Source organism: Pinus tabuliformis, chromosome 7, assembly GCF_031772625.1.
Source record: "Pinus tabuliformis cultivar Carrire ecotype Pingquan chromosome 7, CPIR1, whole genome shotgun sequence".
Lineage (NCBI taxonomy): Eukaryota > Viridiplantae > Streptophyta > Pinopsida > Pinales > Pinaceae > Pinus > Pinus tabuliformis.
The window spans coordinates 1513850604-1513869021 of NC_142293.1; the positions used below are offsets into that span (position 1 = coordinate 1513850604).

The following is an 18418-nucleotide window of genomic DNA, read 5'->3' on the forward strand; positions in this document are numbered from 1 at the left end:
CAAGTGGCTTCTTGAACATTAAAAAACCTAAACTCAACTGGGAACTGCAATACTTCAGGTGTGGCTGGGGAAGACCTGGAAAAATTTTACGGGTTCAGTTATCCCATCATTCAGATCTAAAAACAGATTGTTAAAAACATATTTTTTGGGTTTTCCAACTCTACTAGGTACTTCATCAGGAGCACTCACTGGAGTTTCTACTTTCTTGGAAGAGAGGGTTGACACTGACATGGGATTGCTTGCAGCAGATTCAAAGGGTAGTACAGTCTTCACTGCTATTTGTGACATAAGCCTATCATGTTTTTGAAGTGCCTCTGGTGTGTAATCCTTGCCAAACAGAGTTAGACCTTTCTTAATGGATGAAGACAGCATTGTCAGATGATTTCTAGCATCAGTTTGAAGTTCTCCAGTAGCATTATTGACAATTTGAGACTTAGGCCCTCCATTCAATTCCAAGTCTTCCGAATAAGAATCTTCTTTCAAAATAGCATGTGCTCTCTTGATCGAGAGAGATGACAATGATACAAGTTTCCCTGCAGTAGTTTGAAATATTGATGTTGTCTTACTAATGTTTTGAGGTACATATCCACTATGTGGTTCCAGTACCTCTAAGGTGCAATCTTCACTAGAACTGGACTTCACTTCCTGTGTAGAGGAGGTTGCCAACTTTACAAGATTTCTTGTAGCAGCATTAAGCACAGATATGGTATTATCAATTGCTTGAGGTCTGGACCTACCATGTGATTCTATTGCATCTAAAGGAGGAATTATGGACGAAGATGATACTGCCAGGTCATTTTCTATAGCATCATCACACACTTTGATGGCTTTACCCATTACTTGGGATTCATTATTGCCATGTGATTCATGTGGTCCTGAATTAGTATCTTTGCAAACAATAGACTGTGCTCTCATGATGGAAGATGAAGTTGAAACAGTCACGAGATTTCCTGCAACAATTGTTGTTGTCTCATTTGTCATATTAGTTTGTAGCCCTTCCCACTCTCACATGAAGCTTCAAGGATGGTCGGAGGTGACACTTCCTTCAGATGCGTTGTATTCTCTAAGCTTACAATTTGAGCCATGAGATCCTCCAAAATTTCTCTCTGCATCTTAACACGATTGTTTACTTCTTCCACATTTTTCTCTTCATCATCATCAATGTCTTCTTTAACATCTTCCTCATTGTTATGATAGTGTTCATCTTCTTGTTTTTCAAGATAGTCCTCATCCACATCATCTTCATTTGGATCATTATCTTGATCTATATTATCCTCATCCATATCAAGACCAGCTTCATCGAAATCATTATCTTGATTTATATCAACTTCATCGGAATCATCATCTTGATCATTTTCTACAACATCCTCATCTTCAACATTATAATCATCTAATGCTTCACCTTGTTTCGTTTCACCATCGCTATCATCTTCCTTATTATCGATTTCCTTTCAACATGCTTTAACTTCTGCATATGATTTTTCTAAATGTTGAAACGCTCCTTGAATTTTACTAAAATGCTCCATGAATTCAAGATGTGAACATAATGGCATATTGTGCGGCAAGCAACGTTCAAAGACTCACATGATTATATTGTGCACCATGGCTCTGATACCATTGGAGCAACAATACTTATAGCTTGTTGACTTTAATGTAAAAATACACGAAAGGTATTTTGTAATAATAATTTATTATATATATAAAAGGTACAAGTGGTGCTTCAATGTTACAATGAGGTCATGCTTTATATACCTACGCAGGTGTCCCTTTATGAATGGTCGTGTCCTTTGGGGACACACCTCTTCACTAAACTAATCACTAATTAATCATTGTTTGATGTAGTGTTATTATCTACTTTTACATTATTTTTACATAATTTATGTTCATTAAAGGTTTTCATCAAACAATATCAAGAAACAGTAACAACAAAAGAGGACACAAATATAGGCTCTCAACCCCTCCAAGGGGAAAACCCGGAAACTCTTCTCTTAGAATCTGCTTCAAATGAGATACAGTGACCCAATCCCTAGACCAAGTCCTTCTCCCAGTATCAAGACAGCCCTTCCTCAAGACCTTTCCTTACACTGCTTCTTCCTTGCAACTTCGACCTGCCAGCAACTACCCAGCAACTTTGTACTCCCAGCAACTGCTGTAGAAACCCTAATCTATCTTCCTTTTGAGACCTTCTTGGAGCAAAACAACTCTCCCCAAGGTCAACAAGGTCAAGAGAAGGATTTCACTCTATCCAACAACTTGTTCCTGCAATTTTGCTCCCCAGCAATTCGAACCTGCAACTTCGACCTCTTTCTAGCTGCAGAAACCCTAGCTTCTTCGCACATGTGAGAGAGATAGAGCCCAGAAACAACAAATTTCGTCCTCCCAACTTCTCCTAGACTTTCACTCTCCTTTTCCCAGCTTCCCAGCTACAGATCGAACTCTTTCCTTGATAGATCAAACTTGTGAGTGAGTGTGTCCAAATGAGGTCGAATTGCTTCCTTTTATAGCCTTCTCAAGGGGTCGAATTCCCTCCTTTAGGCCGACTTGAGGATCCCAGGGCCGACTTGTACTCTTGGAGATTCCAGGACTTTCTAGACTCAAAAATAATTCTTTTTACAATTACAAATTTCCTGGAAGGGTCTAATAAACATGATGTTGGATCCTTTGACTCGTGACAATAAATCCTAAGACCTAAAAAACCCTAAAAGCACGAAGAACATGCTTTTACCTAAAAGACCATCAATAATTAGCATGAAACTCATGCTTTGATAATAATAGTTTTCTTTTCTTTTTCTTCTTTGTTACATTGGATACATAGTGAAATGAGTAGAACAATTATGAAGACCGAAACTAGTTACATTTCTCAACAAGGCAAAAGAGATGGCTCCAAGCCACATGCCATGGTACAAGGGTAGCTATGATGAGGGAGGCCCACACTTTGGGTGTATGAATGTAAAAGAGAGCAATCATGGTACATGAGTTACGCCAACCTTTATTTTTCCACCCTTCTTCATATAGCTTTTGCCTTTTATTGATTTTTCTTCATTTTACTGCTCACGGCTCAAGGGGATGAGAGCATGATGTGTAAGATATATTAGTGATTACCCCCTTAAGGTGGCGCAGTTCATTGCCCACTAGGGGTTGGGACAATCATGGGTTCCTTAATGATGAGGGGGGTACTCATAGGGACCCTAGGAACTAGGGTGATGGCCATAATGATAGGGAGTAGAACTCATGTTTGGCTTTTGCCCATGCGCTAATTTTATTGTCTCGACCATCTTTTGAATTTTGTGGTACGTTTCCTGTTGTATGTGGCCATATTATGCTTTTATCTTTCTTTTGAGTTGCATCAACCTTCGGGCATCATTCCAAGCCCGACCCAAGGCGTGGACAAGGGAAGGGGAGGTTAACACCTTGTGGACCCAATGGACAAATGTAGACCTAGATGGGGAAAATGTGAAAAGGGCTTGTAATGAGCGGAGAGGAGAGAGATATATGGTATCAAGAAGCAGGACCACACAACCAAAATCAGGGTTTCCCATGTAGTGCCACTCCTAACGCTGGTGGCCAATAAAGGAAATCCCATGAGACTAGGGTACAAGATTAACCCCCCAGTTGAGGTAAGGGAACAAGAGTACAGTCAAAGCCCTTTCTTTTCGTTGAATCCCCCCGCTAATCCATGCCTAAATGTGCCCAAGAAAAGCAAGCATAAGCACCCAATTACATAATCAAAAATCATACCTTCGGGGTTGGATGGCCCACCTTCAAACACATGATCATAAAGAATGAGCAAGGACACACAATGGTTGGCTCAGGTGGTAGAGAATAGTATCATATCGAGCTATCAAGTGGTTGCAAGAGGTTGTTGGCTGTCGGATGAAGACAAATCTAGGATAATTTTTCTTACAAGGGTCACCCACTGGTGGAGGTTAACATCTGGCTCCAACTGGGACATGAGCTCTCAGTAGAGTGCATGAACCATGTACTCAAACGAGGAGATCATGAGAACATCAAGAATATCTTGGGACTGTATACCTGTTACCTACACATCATAGACAAAGCAAACGGGGGCAGCATGTGTTGACAGTGTCCTTTGATCGCCCATGCTTTTGTTAGTCCATAAAATCAATAAGAAATAAAATCTACTCTAGAATGCAAATATAATCTAGCATGAGATCATACTATGATATTAAATTATAATGCAAAAACCAATATGCAATGCATCCTACTCTAACATACATATGATACAATCTCAAGTGTCAAGGAAAGGGATGATGCGACTTATTTTGACCGGCTTCAGCCAAAGTTTGTCATCAAGTCTAGCAATATAGTAATATCCCTCACCAACCTTACCATGAATCTTGACAGGGATGCGGTTCTTATCTACAAACACTACATCCCCAACCTTGAGTTCCTTCCTAGGCCTTTGCACCCACTTCTTACTTTGTTTTTGATCGAGTCTTTTAAGGATGTGGACTTCCTGTGAGGGAAGAATAGGAGTGGGGTCCTTAGTCTTAGGCATATTATAATACGGGATAGGACCAGGTTTTACCACATGATTTGGATATAAAGGCTCTTTATAAAGTATGAACGGGGTGTCATGAAGCTGTGGGATAGTGGCATAAGTTAGGTCCATTCGGACTTGACCTCCCATAGTAGCACCCCATTTCCTAGACAATAACATTCCCCACACATCAGGTATATCAATAACCACAACATCCATGAGTAATGATATGTCCTTATTCATGGCTAATGACACTTTGAGGTCTTTAATAAGGCCTTCAACATCAACAAATCTAGAATCAAAGCCACATACATTTTCGTATTCGCGAAAAATACTTAGATTGAGTTGCTTCGTGACTTTTAATGGCATGATATTTGAGGGAGGCCCTAGAATATAACATGCAATTTTGAAGAAGGAGGTCATTAATAGCTAAGGTAAGCAAAAATGGCTCATGACCAGGGTTGGTGTTAGAGAGGTGTATATTTTGCAATATGATAGGTGGGTCATCTTCCTCAAACCCAAAAGTTTTCTTTACCCACCATCTTTGGGATGGAAGCTTAGCTATCTCCTTTATAGGAACTTGCATAGTCATTTTTCCTATAGCAACACCCACATTAATATCAAGTTCAACTTCCTTGTCTTTGGTTTTTTGCGCGGGTTCCCCTTTGGGAGGTTCATTTTTGGTGTTATCTTTCTTGGGAGGATCTTTCTTTGGGGTTTCCTTAAGAGGAGGTTGCTTAGGAGGAGGCTCCTTTCATTTTCATGCAACAGAGCTTGTGGAGGGATCTTTGTCATTTTTCCTTGAGAATAGGTATTGAGAATAGGTTCATCCTTTTCATCTTTAAGTTTTACTTCACTAAATAGAGGATGGGTGCATGTGTCACCTAACATAATGTTGAAGGCTTGGGTTTCACCAACTATATTCATTTGCTCACCACCCTCTTCATCTTTGCTCTCATCATTATCACTTTGCTCATCTTTGGAAGATGATTCCTCTTGTTCCACAACATTGGTTAGAGCCAAAGTATTGGGAACTTAGGGTGGACCCTTCTTGCCTTCTTTATTAGGTTTCTTGACAAAAGGCTTATTCTTTTGGGTATAACTTGACTTTTGAGCCTTTTCAAGAGTGGTGAATTTGTTCATATACATCCTATCCCTAGTATTCATGTCCTCGAATAAATTTGTCAATTTTCTTAAGGGCCATGACTAGGGCTTCCTCAACCTAATCCTTAGGTTTGTTCTTTTTGGTTTCCACCTTAGCCCTAGGATGTTCAAACATCTCAATTTTAGCAGCATTTATATTTTGTTCAACCTTAATGACAATTTCTTTTGCCTTAGCAAAAGTCTTAGGCCTTTTATTCTTTAGTTGATATGTCAGGTGCCCTCCAACAACCTTAATGAAGTTGTCAAGTATTAGAGTTTTGGAGGGTTTAATATGATTAGGGATATCCCTAGCAATCCTATCAAAAATTTGGATAAATTCCCTAACATCCTCGTTGCCTTTCTTTCTCATGTGGTAAAATTTCTCAAGGTTAAAGGCTTCATCAGCATCAAATGACCATCTTTTCTTAAATAGATCTTCAGATTTGTCAAAGTCATCAAAGTTGCCGGAAGGGAGACTAAGATACCACTCCCTAACATTTCCCTCGAAGGATAAAGCAAATAACATCATCAATAGGTCCTCATCATCAATCCCTCGAGGGCCTGTTGCCCAAAAGAAATCATCCACATGGTCATTAGCACTTTGATCAGTAGCTCCTTTGAACTTGGGTAACCATTCATGATATTTCTCTGGTAAAGGATCAAGGTTGTCACTCAATTTCAAAGGTATAAAAGCACTATAAAGAAGTCTCTTGGTTCTCGAGATCTTAGTTTGGTTTTGATTTTGGTCAGCATTGGTATCCATATTGACGATGGTGTTGCGAACCTCTTCAAATTCAGGGAGAAGGTTAGTTCTAAGAGGTGATGGAGTTCTCTCCCCTCTTCTTGAAGAAACCCTATTTATAGGAGGAATGTTGTCTAATTCTTCACTTCCAATCAAACTAGGAGTTTTGACAATGAATCGAGTCGTCAGAGGAATGTTTATAATGTTGTCAATGAACCAATTCCTCAATGATTCACATGGAAGGTAGACCTGCTTCCCCCCTGGTAACGGTGCCAAAAATGTTGTTGCACAAACTAGCAAGCTTAGTAAATAGGCAAAAACTAGAAGGCGCAACAACACCTGGGACAAAGGCCCGTTATCACCATAGCATGTCCCCTTCTCTTCTCGGATTTTCACAGACAGGAGGAGTCCCAGTATCCCTCACTTATGATAGATGTATCTAGGATAGATTTGAAGCGAGGCAAGGTGGCTCATTCAATGGAAAGGTTCAATGAAAGTGCAAAATTTGGGAGAAGCTAGGAAGACTTTCCAAGAAAAACCCCTTGAAAGAAAGACTACACGAGACCTAGGGTTGAGATATTTGATGGTATATGAGTTCATCCAAGGTGAAGGTAGACAAGAGAAAATTGAATGATATACTTCAACAAGTACTAAAGCACAAATCTTCAAGGAATCCCCAAGTTGAAGGATTAACTTCTAGGGTTCCCACTTGGTGTGATAGATAAGGCATCAATTTTACGAAGATTCCACCGTCAAAATCCTTTCAATAATTGTGGATGCCTAAAGGTGACACTAAGGAAGAGTCTCGTCCGGACGAAATTCAGAACGCATTCCTCTATTGAAATGCACACCAAGCCCTAGAGAGGCCTCCATATCCTTAAAGGGACGACGAAAAGAGGCAAGAATGAGGTGAAAAAAAAAGATGATTCGTTGAGTTAAGATCACCAAGGATTTAAGACCAATGCCTAGCGATTGCGAGAATTGGAGTGAAAGATGACCTTGATTTGGCAACTCACTTTTCAAGGAGACCTAGAAGTAGCTTCGCTAGCCCTAATGAAGTAGCTACACAACACTTCTATATTTTTATACTTCGATGGCAATTATTAGTGGAGTTTCAAGGATGCAAAATGCAAAATAACCTCTAGGAACATTCATTCATTCATTATCCATGAATAACACATGCAAAATTTCCAATAGCTTCAATGTTCTAACAAAATTTCATTAATTAGGGCACATTAAAGACCATAAGACAATATTCCATGCATTAGACATTCATTAAATCAGAAATATAGCATTAAATAACACATACAAGACAATGAAGAATATATCCATCCACAAAAATGCCAAAGAGAAGCTCCAAGAGATAGCGAAAATTTCCAAACATCAAAATGCATCAAATTTGTCCAAATTCATCCTCTAATTGCAGGTCCGAAATTCTCTAATGAGAGATCGAAAATGCCAAGTGTGATGCTTAGAATGTGACTAGACCTCATCTATTTATACATGATCTAAGAGTTCAAAAATGAAAAGAACAAGCCCTTCCAATGCCTAAAATGTCTAGTAACCCACCCATGGTTACAAGCCAACCATGATAGCTCATAAAATAAATGATAAATCGAATAAGCCTTCTTAGGGCCATGCTAGGCTAACGTGGAGTCCTAGAAGGGTGACGTTGAGGCCTCATGTGCTAAGGATGAGACTGAGGGCCTCAAAAATAATGAAAGAGAGGGGGATGCCCTCCAAATGCTGCAAAATATCTCCAAACCCCAATTTGGGCTCTTTGGGCTCCAAATGGGTCTCATGGGCCTTCCAATGGCTCAAGATCTAGTCGATGATCCATCAATGAGGGCTAGAAGATGACATGTGCCCTCCCATGTCTCCCTAAGAAAGACATAACCTCCTTTGGGCCCTGGATCAATTGCCAAGTGTCGGGTGCAATGTGTAGCCAGCTAGGCAACGTGGTCCAAGTGCATCATCATCTCTGTATAATTGGGGCATGAACAAGCAATGTGGTGGTGCTGAAGAAGCCCATGGTGTGGTAATCAATGTTTTGCATGGCTAGAGGCCCATGGCTCTCAACGCTCACCCTATAAGTGCCATTATGACCCTCTGGAGGGCTTGGATCCTGTATAGGAAGGCCAAGTCCAAGATGAAAACCCACCTACATTCTTGTATAAGATCCAATGTGTCTCCTCACCTTCCTGTACAATAATCCATTAGTGCAATTGAGTAAATAAGCTTGCTAATTAGGGGCACTTCATAGTGGCATGCCCTTCCAAATGAGCTTTGAATATGTATTGGTGTTACCTTCCTTGACAGGAGAGGTTAATGAAGAACCCTATTAGGTGGTTTCAACCTTTAAGCGAGTGATAGGTCCATGATAATCCATCAAATGGTAGGTGTCATGTGAAATAATGATGGAATGGAGTGGGGCAAAAGGGAAGGCTCCAAGCCACATGCCATGATACAAGGGTAGTTATGATGAGGGAGGCCCACAACTTGGGTGTATGAATGTAGGAGGGAGCAATCGTGGTACACGAGTTACCCCAGCCTTTGTTTTTCCACCCTTCTTCATATGGCTTTTGCCTTTTATTGACTTTTCTTCATTTTATTGCTCACGGCTCAAGGGGATGAGAGCATGATGTGTAAGATATAGTAGTGATTACCCCCTTAAGGTGGGGCAGTTCATCTCCCACCAGGGGTTAGGACAATCATGGGTTCCTTAATGATGATAGGGGCACTCATAGGGGCCATAGAAACATGGGTGATGGTCATAATGATAGGGGGTAGAGCTCATGTTTGGCTTGTGTCCACGCACTAAATTTTGTTGTTTCGACCATATTTTGCATTTTGTTGCACATTTCCTGTTGTATGTGGAGATATTATGCTTTTATCTTTCTTTTTAGCTGCATCAACTTCCGGGCATCATTCCATGCCCGACCCAAGGTGTGGACAAGGGGAAGGGGAGGCTAACACCTTGTGGACCCAATGGACAAATGTGGACCAAGATGGGGAAAAAGGGCTTGTAATGAGCGGAGGGGAGTGAGATATATGGCATCACGAAGCGGGACCACACAACCAAAAACATGGTTTCGCATGTAGTGCCACTCCTAAAGCTAGTAGCCAATAAAGGAGATCCCACTAGACTAGGGTACAGGATTAACCCCCAATTGAGGTAAAGGAACAAGAGTACAGTCAAATCACTTTCTTTACGTCGAATCCCCCTCCTAATCCATGCCCAAATGTGCCCAAGAAAAGCAAGCATATACACCCAATTACATAATGAAAAATCATACCTTCGAGATTAAGTGGCCCACCTTCAAACATATAATCATAACAAATGAGAAGGCACACAATGGTTGGCTCAGGTGGTGGAGAATAGTAGCACATCGAGCTATTAGGTGGTTGCAAGGGGCTGCTAGCTGTCGGCTGAAGACAAATCTAGAAGAAAATTTCTCCTATAGAGGTCACCCATTGGTGGTGGGTAAAACCTGTAAGATAAAAGACAAGAATAAAGACTATGCGCTCCCATACCAGGGACGATGGCCCACTTACAACAATACTCAATCCTCTTCAACAAATCACTATCATGGCACTTTCACTGCAACAATGTTATTGAACACTCACTACTTGCATCCATCCATAATTTTGTTGTCACTGCAACTCTTGTTCTTAAACTACTTCCACAGGCACAAACAAATGTGCCACTGGTCTTCCCTATGACCAACTCCTACTAGTTCCAAATGTGGTCTTAGAAAACACAAGGCTTATCAACACACTATCATTTTTTGCAACTATTCTTTCAGTTATCAAGACTTAGCAACAGTGCCCAAATCTAGGCTCTCTGCTACAGTCCACAACTCAAAATAACCCAACACAAAATCCCCTAAACTTCATCACAATTCAACCAATATTAGACCTGAAGCTCGGCCTGAACAAAGGCTTTTAAAATTGTGCCCTATATCTTGATGCTCATACAATCTTAGGCTAAGGCTTGACCTTGACAACCACTCAATTGTAAATTAATTTTTCCTGAAGGTTATGGACTACAGAGGATGAGCTTGACCTAAGGTCTTTGTTGAGCGATTTACAATGCCCTTAACAATTACCAGTCTATGTCTGGAACAGTAGAGTAACTCAGCCTAATTGGATGCCCTAATACAGGGCTTTTACCAACAAACACTACTTGAACTGAGCCAACACAAAAAAGAGCAACCTATGCCCTAACTCAAGCCCTAAATTTGTCTCAAAATTGCTAAAGAATGCCTCCGAAAAAACATCACAAGAAACTCTTAAATAAAGATCTCGTTGCTCCACCGAAATTCTTGCAAAAGTAATCCAAAATCCCAGCCTTACTGATATCTCCTTTACTGTTAGCCTCGAAGGTTAGCTCAATTGGTCGAGTCCCCGTCATTAAAGCACCTTTGCTATTGAGAGGCCACAGGTTCAATTCTATCTCAGGGTCAAGCTTCGTGATTGAGCCAACAAGAAGTGATCCCTTGGTGGATTTTCCCGGTACAAATATTTTGTGGACGTAGTGGTTGATGATTTTCTAGGACACAAGCTAGAAACAAATTTCATCCACAGATAACTACTTCCAAGGATCAGTCAAACTTAATTTTACATACCATTCATCCAATATCATTAAGCAGTTACATAGAAGAAAATTCAACCATTAAACATGAAAGTGCAGTAGGAAAATAACCATGAGACAAGAGACACAGAAATTAGGGCTGAGGTTAGCGCAAAACCCACAAGGGGAAAACCCAGGTCCCAGAAATCCTTCCTTATGAGAGAGAGAGTTCATAGTTCATCAATAAATCAGAAACAGTATCAAGATAATAGCCAAACTAATACCCAAGAACAAAATGAAATCCCAAACCCTCCTGAAATTCGGCCTTCTTTTTCTCCTTCTGAAATTCGCTGGATCAGAAATGGACAAGACAAACTTGATGTGCTAAATGAGGAGGAAGGCTCTCCCTTATATAGACTTCAAAGGGGGGTTGAATGGGTGCCTCTTAGGGGCCCAGCGAACCTAAAATAATAAGAGGCCGACCTAATATCAGACCGCTGCCAGCCTTTCAACAGTTATGGACTTACTCATAGATCAGAGGTCCATTATGCAAAGGAATGAAGACAAGCTCAATAGCCTCTGACAACAAATAGAAGTTCTACAGATGGCAATAGAGATGAGATCCCTGGAACCGGCCTCCTCAAGTAATGAAAGACCAATAATTGCTCAAGTAGTTCTAGATTTGAACAAAACAGCAACTCCACAGCAGGAGGAGCCAAGGACAGAAGATCAATCTCCAAGATCAGAGTTACAGCTATGCTAGCATGTTGTCTCATTTTGTTTGTTTTTTGGCATATTTGCACATGTAGGAGCCATAGCATAAGAGTAAAAAGCAATTACAATTTTGTTTTCGCGGTGCTAGTAGGAGCATAAAGACTAGGTTCTAGAATGGGCTCCTTTCTTTTGAAAGGACAGATCAGATGTAAGAGCTGCTCTCATGACGCAGATCTTAGAAAATATATATATGTATATTCATTCTTATTTCTTTAATAGAAGTAATAGATCTGAAGACATAATATGTTCCAAATTTCCTAGCCTGCACCTTGGCAAAAGTAATTTAAGTTATCCCAACCCTCCACTTGTGGTATGAAGATGAATTCAGCCAAAAAGGGGCTTTCAGAGTAGTTATCTGACAAAACTTTTCACAGATCAGCAAAGCATCTACAGCTACAAGGAAGAAGATATAAATCAGTTGATTAAAAAAGAAACTGATAAAAGGGGAAAGGAAAGATGACCCGTAGATGTGAGATTAACTCCAACTAGTGCTCCCAAGATACAAATTAGACAATTACTAGCAGACATTACAGTCAAGCAAGGAAGAGAGTTCAAGGCATATTTCATAATTGACATTCATGACTAGCTTTCAATCTTGTTTATGGTAACTTAAAGTGCTCATTGCTAGATTAATGTGCACATGTTCCATTAATAGCTTTATCACCAGGGTTTTGTACATCCCCATAATTTCAATTTCTTCGGTGGATATAATTATCAATTAAACATAAGTAAGATGTGTTGACAACAGGCTCCAAGCCAATGAAGATTATGTACTTTGCTTTGCATGCAAACAAGGAATTCCCAACTAAGGAAAATCACGTGCAGATGTGACCTTGCACTACCAAAATTTATAAGGTCTAGAACATGTAAACCATTGTAGACGATTCATATAAAACCTACCCATAATTGATTTGTAACGATAAAACCAAACTTTAGACTAATTGATGAAACTTACGTTGCAAATATCATTTGGGGGAATCTTTTTTATTTTTTTATAATCACCAATGGTCTGGAAAGAAACTTATGAGAAATATTGGGAAAATAACAGAAAATATCGGCAAGCATAACCTTGGACCTGAAAAACTCAGAAAATAGGTAACATGAAAAACTTGGGAAAAATATGGTTATTCGCAACATTTTATCATCGTGAGAAGCATTTTCTAAAGTTTATATAGCTTTAACCTAAGCCTATGTTCCCATGTTTGAATCCAATCAGAAAATCGGAGTTTGTAAATAAACTTGTACCCATTCTTCTTTGCCTACACAGTGTTGAGAATTTAAGAGCATTTTTTTTATTACAGATTCTCTTACTTGATTACTACTTGTGTACATCTTCTTATATTTTCTTAGATCCTTATTATTGTGTGTGTTCAGTACATCAAATAGCAACCAAAACAATAAGAAAGTGACACAATGTTTAGGCTTTCAAGCCAGGGCTAAAACCTCTCCTCTTGAGAGGAAAACCCTTCAATCTCTTCTTATAGATGTTTAGTTGATGAATACCAAGACCCTTGACAAAATTTGACTCAAGATTACCTCCAAGATACTTGTCACTATCCCCTGCACTATTCAGCTTTCAATCCACAGTCTATAGACTTGATGTCACTGTACTCCTTCAGTTCTCGGTCTCCTTATACCTTCGTTGTCTAGTCACAGTTCTCGGCTCCTTCCTCGGCTGCCACAGTTCTTCGCTCAGGAATAAGTTACTTCGTTCATGTCACTGTCTTGAGACAGTCCTTCATGCTCTTCACTGTTATGATAATGATAGGACAGGCCACCACCGAGAGCTATACCGAGAGCAGTCACTGTGTATATATATATATATAGTCCTTCAAGAGTTATGTTCAGACTTCCGAGAGTTATCACTGTGTATAGATATAGACCTCCAAGAGTTCTGTTTAGACTTCCGAGAGCTTGACACGATGTATATGTATAGTAGGCAGACTTCACTGAGATATTACCCTTGATCACTATGTATGTGTATCTTCTTCGCTGACTGTATTATGAATGATCCGAAGACTTGTTTATTTGACACAACGTCACTCCTTATATATCCTAAGACTTGTTTATTTGACACAACGTCACTCCTTATATATACATATAGATCAATGATGGTACATTAGGCCGACATGAGTGCCTTAAAGCTAGGCCAACATATCATCAAGGAGATCACTGTCTTTTATTTAGCCGACTTGCACAAGGATAGTGACACTTGTTCTTGGAGTGTAGACCTTTGACCTTATGACTTTTATAATACTTATGATGAGACATAAAATCCTAAAGACATCAAGAAGAAGTCTTTGACCTATGGTAAACACATCTTGCTCATGAAACCCATGATGCAAGGAATAATAATAATTTGTTTCTTCTTTTACATAATATCATAATTACAAGTCATAATGAAAACCGAACCTAGTTACATTTCCTTCAACACACAGACATAGCAAGAAAGTGTGACCATACCTGTCACAAATCTCCAGTTATTTTCATAACTGAAGAACACAACAAAAGATTGCCAATACTAGCAGAGAAGTCTGCTGATCAAAATCTTAAAATTTCAAAAGAATAAAAAGGGAGAGATAAACATACAATATCAACTTATTAGCTTCTACTTTACCAATTCACATTAATATATTTTAACTACACTGTAATTTTCAACTTTGAGCTTCTTGTAAAGACGTAAGGAGGTTAAATATTTCATCAAAATCCTTAATTTTTCTAGTTTTATTGAGAGAGAGACAAAAATGCATTATCAACTTATTGGCTTCTACTTTTGACATGTTTTTTAACTGAAGAACACTAACAATATAATTTTATTAACTTGGGCCTTCTTGTGAAGATGCAAGGAGGTTAAATATTTCATCAAGTAATCCTTAATTTTTCTTGTTTTAATAATATCTACTGATGAGGAGGAGGCAGCAGCGGGAAGGGATTTTATTTAGCCCTGACGGAAAAATTGTATCGCAATATGCATGGGGACTTGGTCTAGCGACCAACAATCAAGTTGAATATCTCCCTTTATGGAAAGGTTTGGAAATAGCTAATGCAAAGAAAATTACCAGCTTATTAGTTTTTGGAGATTCAATGCTAGTCATTTGACAAATGACCAAGGCTAAGAAGGCGATATGCTGAGATTCTTCTTCCTTTTATTTTTTGGATCCTCATCTTCGCCTCACACTTTGAGCAATTGGATCTCTTTCACATGTACAGGCATTCTTAGCCTTGGTCGAATGCCACTTGTAAATCACATTAAGACACCAGGAAGGAGGTTAAATATCTTTCATGCTCACAGTTTCTTCAACAAGTGGCAGAAAGAATATATCGTTTCAGGAATATATTGTTGAGGGTCCAGAAAGAAACTTAGCAGACATATTGGGGGAAATATCAGAAAATATCAGCAAGAATAAACTTGTACTTGAAAAACTCAGAAAATATCAGTCCAATTGGCAGCCTGAAAAACTTGGGAGAAATCAGAAACATTCGGAGAAATTGGAGATATTTGCAATAAGGAAGTTAAATATTTCATCACGCAATCCTTAATTTCTCTAGTTCTATTAATATCTACTTATAATTTTTCTTTCATGTTCATAACTTCTTCCACAAGTTGCATCTGAATTTTGGATATACTGTGGCCAATATATTGTATGAGTGGGTAGCAACATGTCAAAACAGTGAAAAAGGAACAAATTAAGCAAATGACAGACAAAACTATGGAAATTCATTCCTTAACAGCAGAACTCGGGCAGAAAAGCAAATAACATGCAGAAATTTAGCAAATCTTGTAACCTTGTATTTTACACCTTCGGTGCAGTTATTCTAGGTCACAACTTACAAAATATGATATTTGCCTAAACTAATAAATAACGAATTAGGGAAAAAGGCATATGGCCCAAGAAAATTTATTTCCTGACATAAAAATCCAAAAAAATTGCAAACAGATTGCAAAGCATAACGTATCCAGTAACCAAGTTTTGACATGCAAAGCCTCCATAGGATGAATTCAAGAGCTTCCTTGGTTAAGCTAACCTTTGGTAAGAATGGAACAAATGGGTCATCTAAAATATCTTCTTTTCAATTTTAATCAACAGAACAATAGGGACTTGGTACATTTGTGAGGTTGAAACTTATCAAGCATTAAGTCATCCACTAGGGTGGACAACACCATCTGAATACCATGTAGAAGGAAACAAGTTTGGGTGCAAGTCTGTGTTATGAGGTGCAGCTTTCAACCTTGGGGTATACTTTTTGAAGCAAATTCCAGTTAAGAGGAGGAAGAGGATGATGATGATAAAATCAGCAGAAAAGGAAGTGGACCAGTTTGCTAGAATTCAAAAATTGCATTCACCTTAAGGAACCTGATGAGGGGGCAGGCAATACAAAGCCACCATGGCAGGATCAAATCGCCACCATGGCAGGATCAAATCGCCACCATTTCTCTCGTCATACTGTGGCCATCACCTGTCACAGCTCAGCATCAGCTATGACGCGTAGTGCAAATGCGGACTAATGAGCTTTTGATTCTCATCACTCTTCTCCTGCCACCACACCTTTTGAGTAATGAGATGCAACTTTCAACCTTGGGCATGCTTCTTGAAGCAAATTCCAGTTAGGAGGATGATGATGACGACGATGATAAAATCAACGGAAAAAGAAGTGGCCCAGTTTGCTTGAATTCAAAAAATTCCTACACCTTAAGGATCTTGATGAGTGGACAGCCAATACAAAGCCACCATGGCAGGATCAAATCGCCACCATTTCTCTAGTCATACTGCGGCCATCGAACCTTTCATAACTGGGCATCAACTATGACGCGTCGTGCAAATGTGGATTAATGTGCTTTTGATTCTCATTACTCTTCTCCCGCCACCACCCCTTTTGAGTAATGCTGTTGGATTCTTTGGGAAGAGTGATTTGGAGAGTGATTTGGACTAATGAGCTTTTGATTCTCATCACTCTTCTCCCGCCACCACACCTTTTTGAGTACTGAGATGCAGTTTTCAACCTTGGGCATGCTTCTTGAAGCAAATTCCAGTTAGGAGGATGATGATGATGACGATGATAAAATCAACAGAAAAAGAAGTGGAACAGTTGCTTGAATTCAAAAAATTCCTACACCTTAAGGATCTTGATCAGTGGACAACCAATACAAAGCCACCATGGCAGGATCAAATCGCCACCATTTCTCTAGTCATACTGCGGCCATCGAACCTTTCATAGCTGGGCATCAGCTATGACGCGTCGTGCAAATGTGGATTAATGTGCTTTTGATTCTCATCACTCTTCTCCCGCCACCACCCCCTTTGAGTAATGCTGTTGGATTCTTTGGGAAGAGTGATTTCAAGAGTACCCCGGGTCAACCGGACCACTATTAGTTAAATCATAGGTGCGAACAGACAACCACGATTGAAAATTCTTAAGCGACATCCCAAGCCACGGTGTTCTTGAAAAACACAGAGTTAATTTTGAGCCCTTAGCTTTGCCCTCTAAAAGCATTCAGCACGAGGCCGAATGAGAAAAAAAATGCAATCGCATCATCATTCAGGACATAGACAAAATACAAGAACTACTGCAGTCAAAAACTGTCCATCCGTAAACATACAAAAAAACCTCTGATATCTTTGATACTACAATTGTCAATTGTCAATCCGTAGACCATCGATCAGAGGATACCTTTTGATACTTCAATTCCAATTTCAAGTTCAGGTGTAAGCACCTAATGCAATACAAATCTTCTGTATAGACCATCGATCAGAGGAAACCTTTGATACTTCAATTCCAAATTCAAGTTAAGGTGTAAGAACTCACGCGAGAGAAGAGCTCACAATAACGAAGCAGAATTACAGAAATTCAGCTCAAAATAACCAACCATGGCAATCTATTCGAGATATAGCAAAAAAAAGTATCAAATAGCAAAACCTGTGAAGGTGTACCTGCTGTTGCTTGGCGACTTGCTCTCGCAGTTTGGTGGCTTGTTTGCGAATCGCATCCATTTTCAATTGCCCCGGCAGTTAAAGAAACCCCTTAGCCTTCCGCATCACTGCTAATCACAGCTTCATTTCGAGCCCTATTTGAATTCCTGCTTATTATCAGAGATTACAAAAGAGATCCATTCAGTAAATTTAACATAATTTTGAAACCCTGCAACAGAAAGGATGGCCTTTTAGACTCAAACAGTGGGCCTAGGACATGAGATCTGAGTATACTATACCAGAAATTCACTGTACTACCGGAGATCTTGCCGGGAGGCAATAATTAAAACGGTGCAAACTACAGGCTGGATGTCCACGTAGACATTGGACAACGTAATTTGACAGGCAGGGCTTTAAAAAAATGGTGGGCGTGGAGTTCTTAGGGTATTACTGGAGGAGGTTATCGAAAGATTCTGCTTTGTAAGTGCAAACGCTAATTGATTTATGAATTTATTTACCGTTAGTTTTAAAGGGAAACACAAATTCAAGATATTATTCACAGCGTCTTTAATGGTTGAAATGGTTTGCAGAACTTGGTCGCATAAACAACATGATATGTGTGGTTATTTTTGTCTTTAGTTTAACTTTAAATTTTATGGATAGAGATTGAGGGTGAGTCAATCATGGAGATTGTTCAAATTTTATTAGTCTGCGATGACACCATAACATTTTTTCATGGGATATATTGTTTTTTAATTAATGTTGGATAAGTTGGT

At 39.4% G+C, this 18418-nt stretch overlaps 1 protein-coding gene across 5 annotated transcripts in view; it reads right to left on the reverse strand.

The window, feature by feature from the left end:
- The window catches only part of LOC149253592 (SH3 domain-containing protein 2-like), a 244958-nt gene extending 226752 nt beyond the window's left edge, over positions 1-18206 (reverse strand). For 2 of the 5 annotated variants that reach the window (XM_089459981.1, XM_089459977.1), the window contains exons 1-2: positions 17664-17935; positions 17404-17500 (exon numbers count right to left, since the gene is read on the reverse strand). In XM_089459981.1, coding sequence (XP_089316107.1) covers positions 17404-17478 — 75 coding nt within the window. In that variant the 5' untranslated portion in view covers positions 17479-17500; positions 17664-17935. The other 3 variants (XM_089459982.1, XM_089459979.1, XM_089459978.1) reach the window with 3 other exon arrangements.
- Positions 18207-18418: the final 212 nt, after the last annotated feature.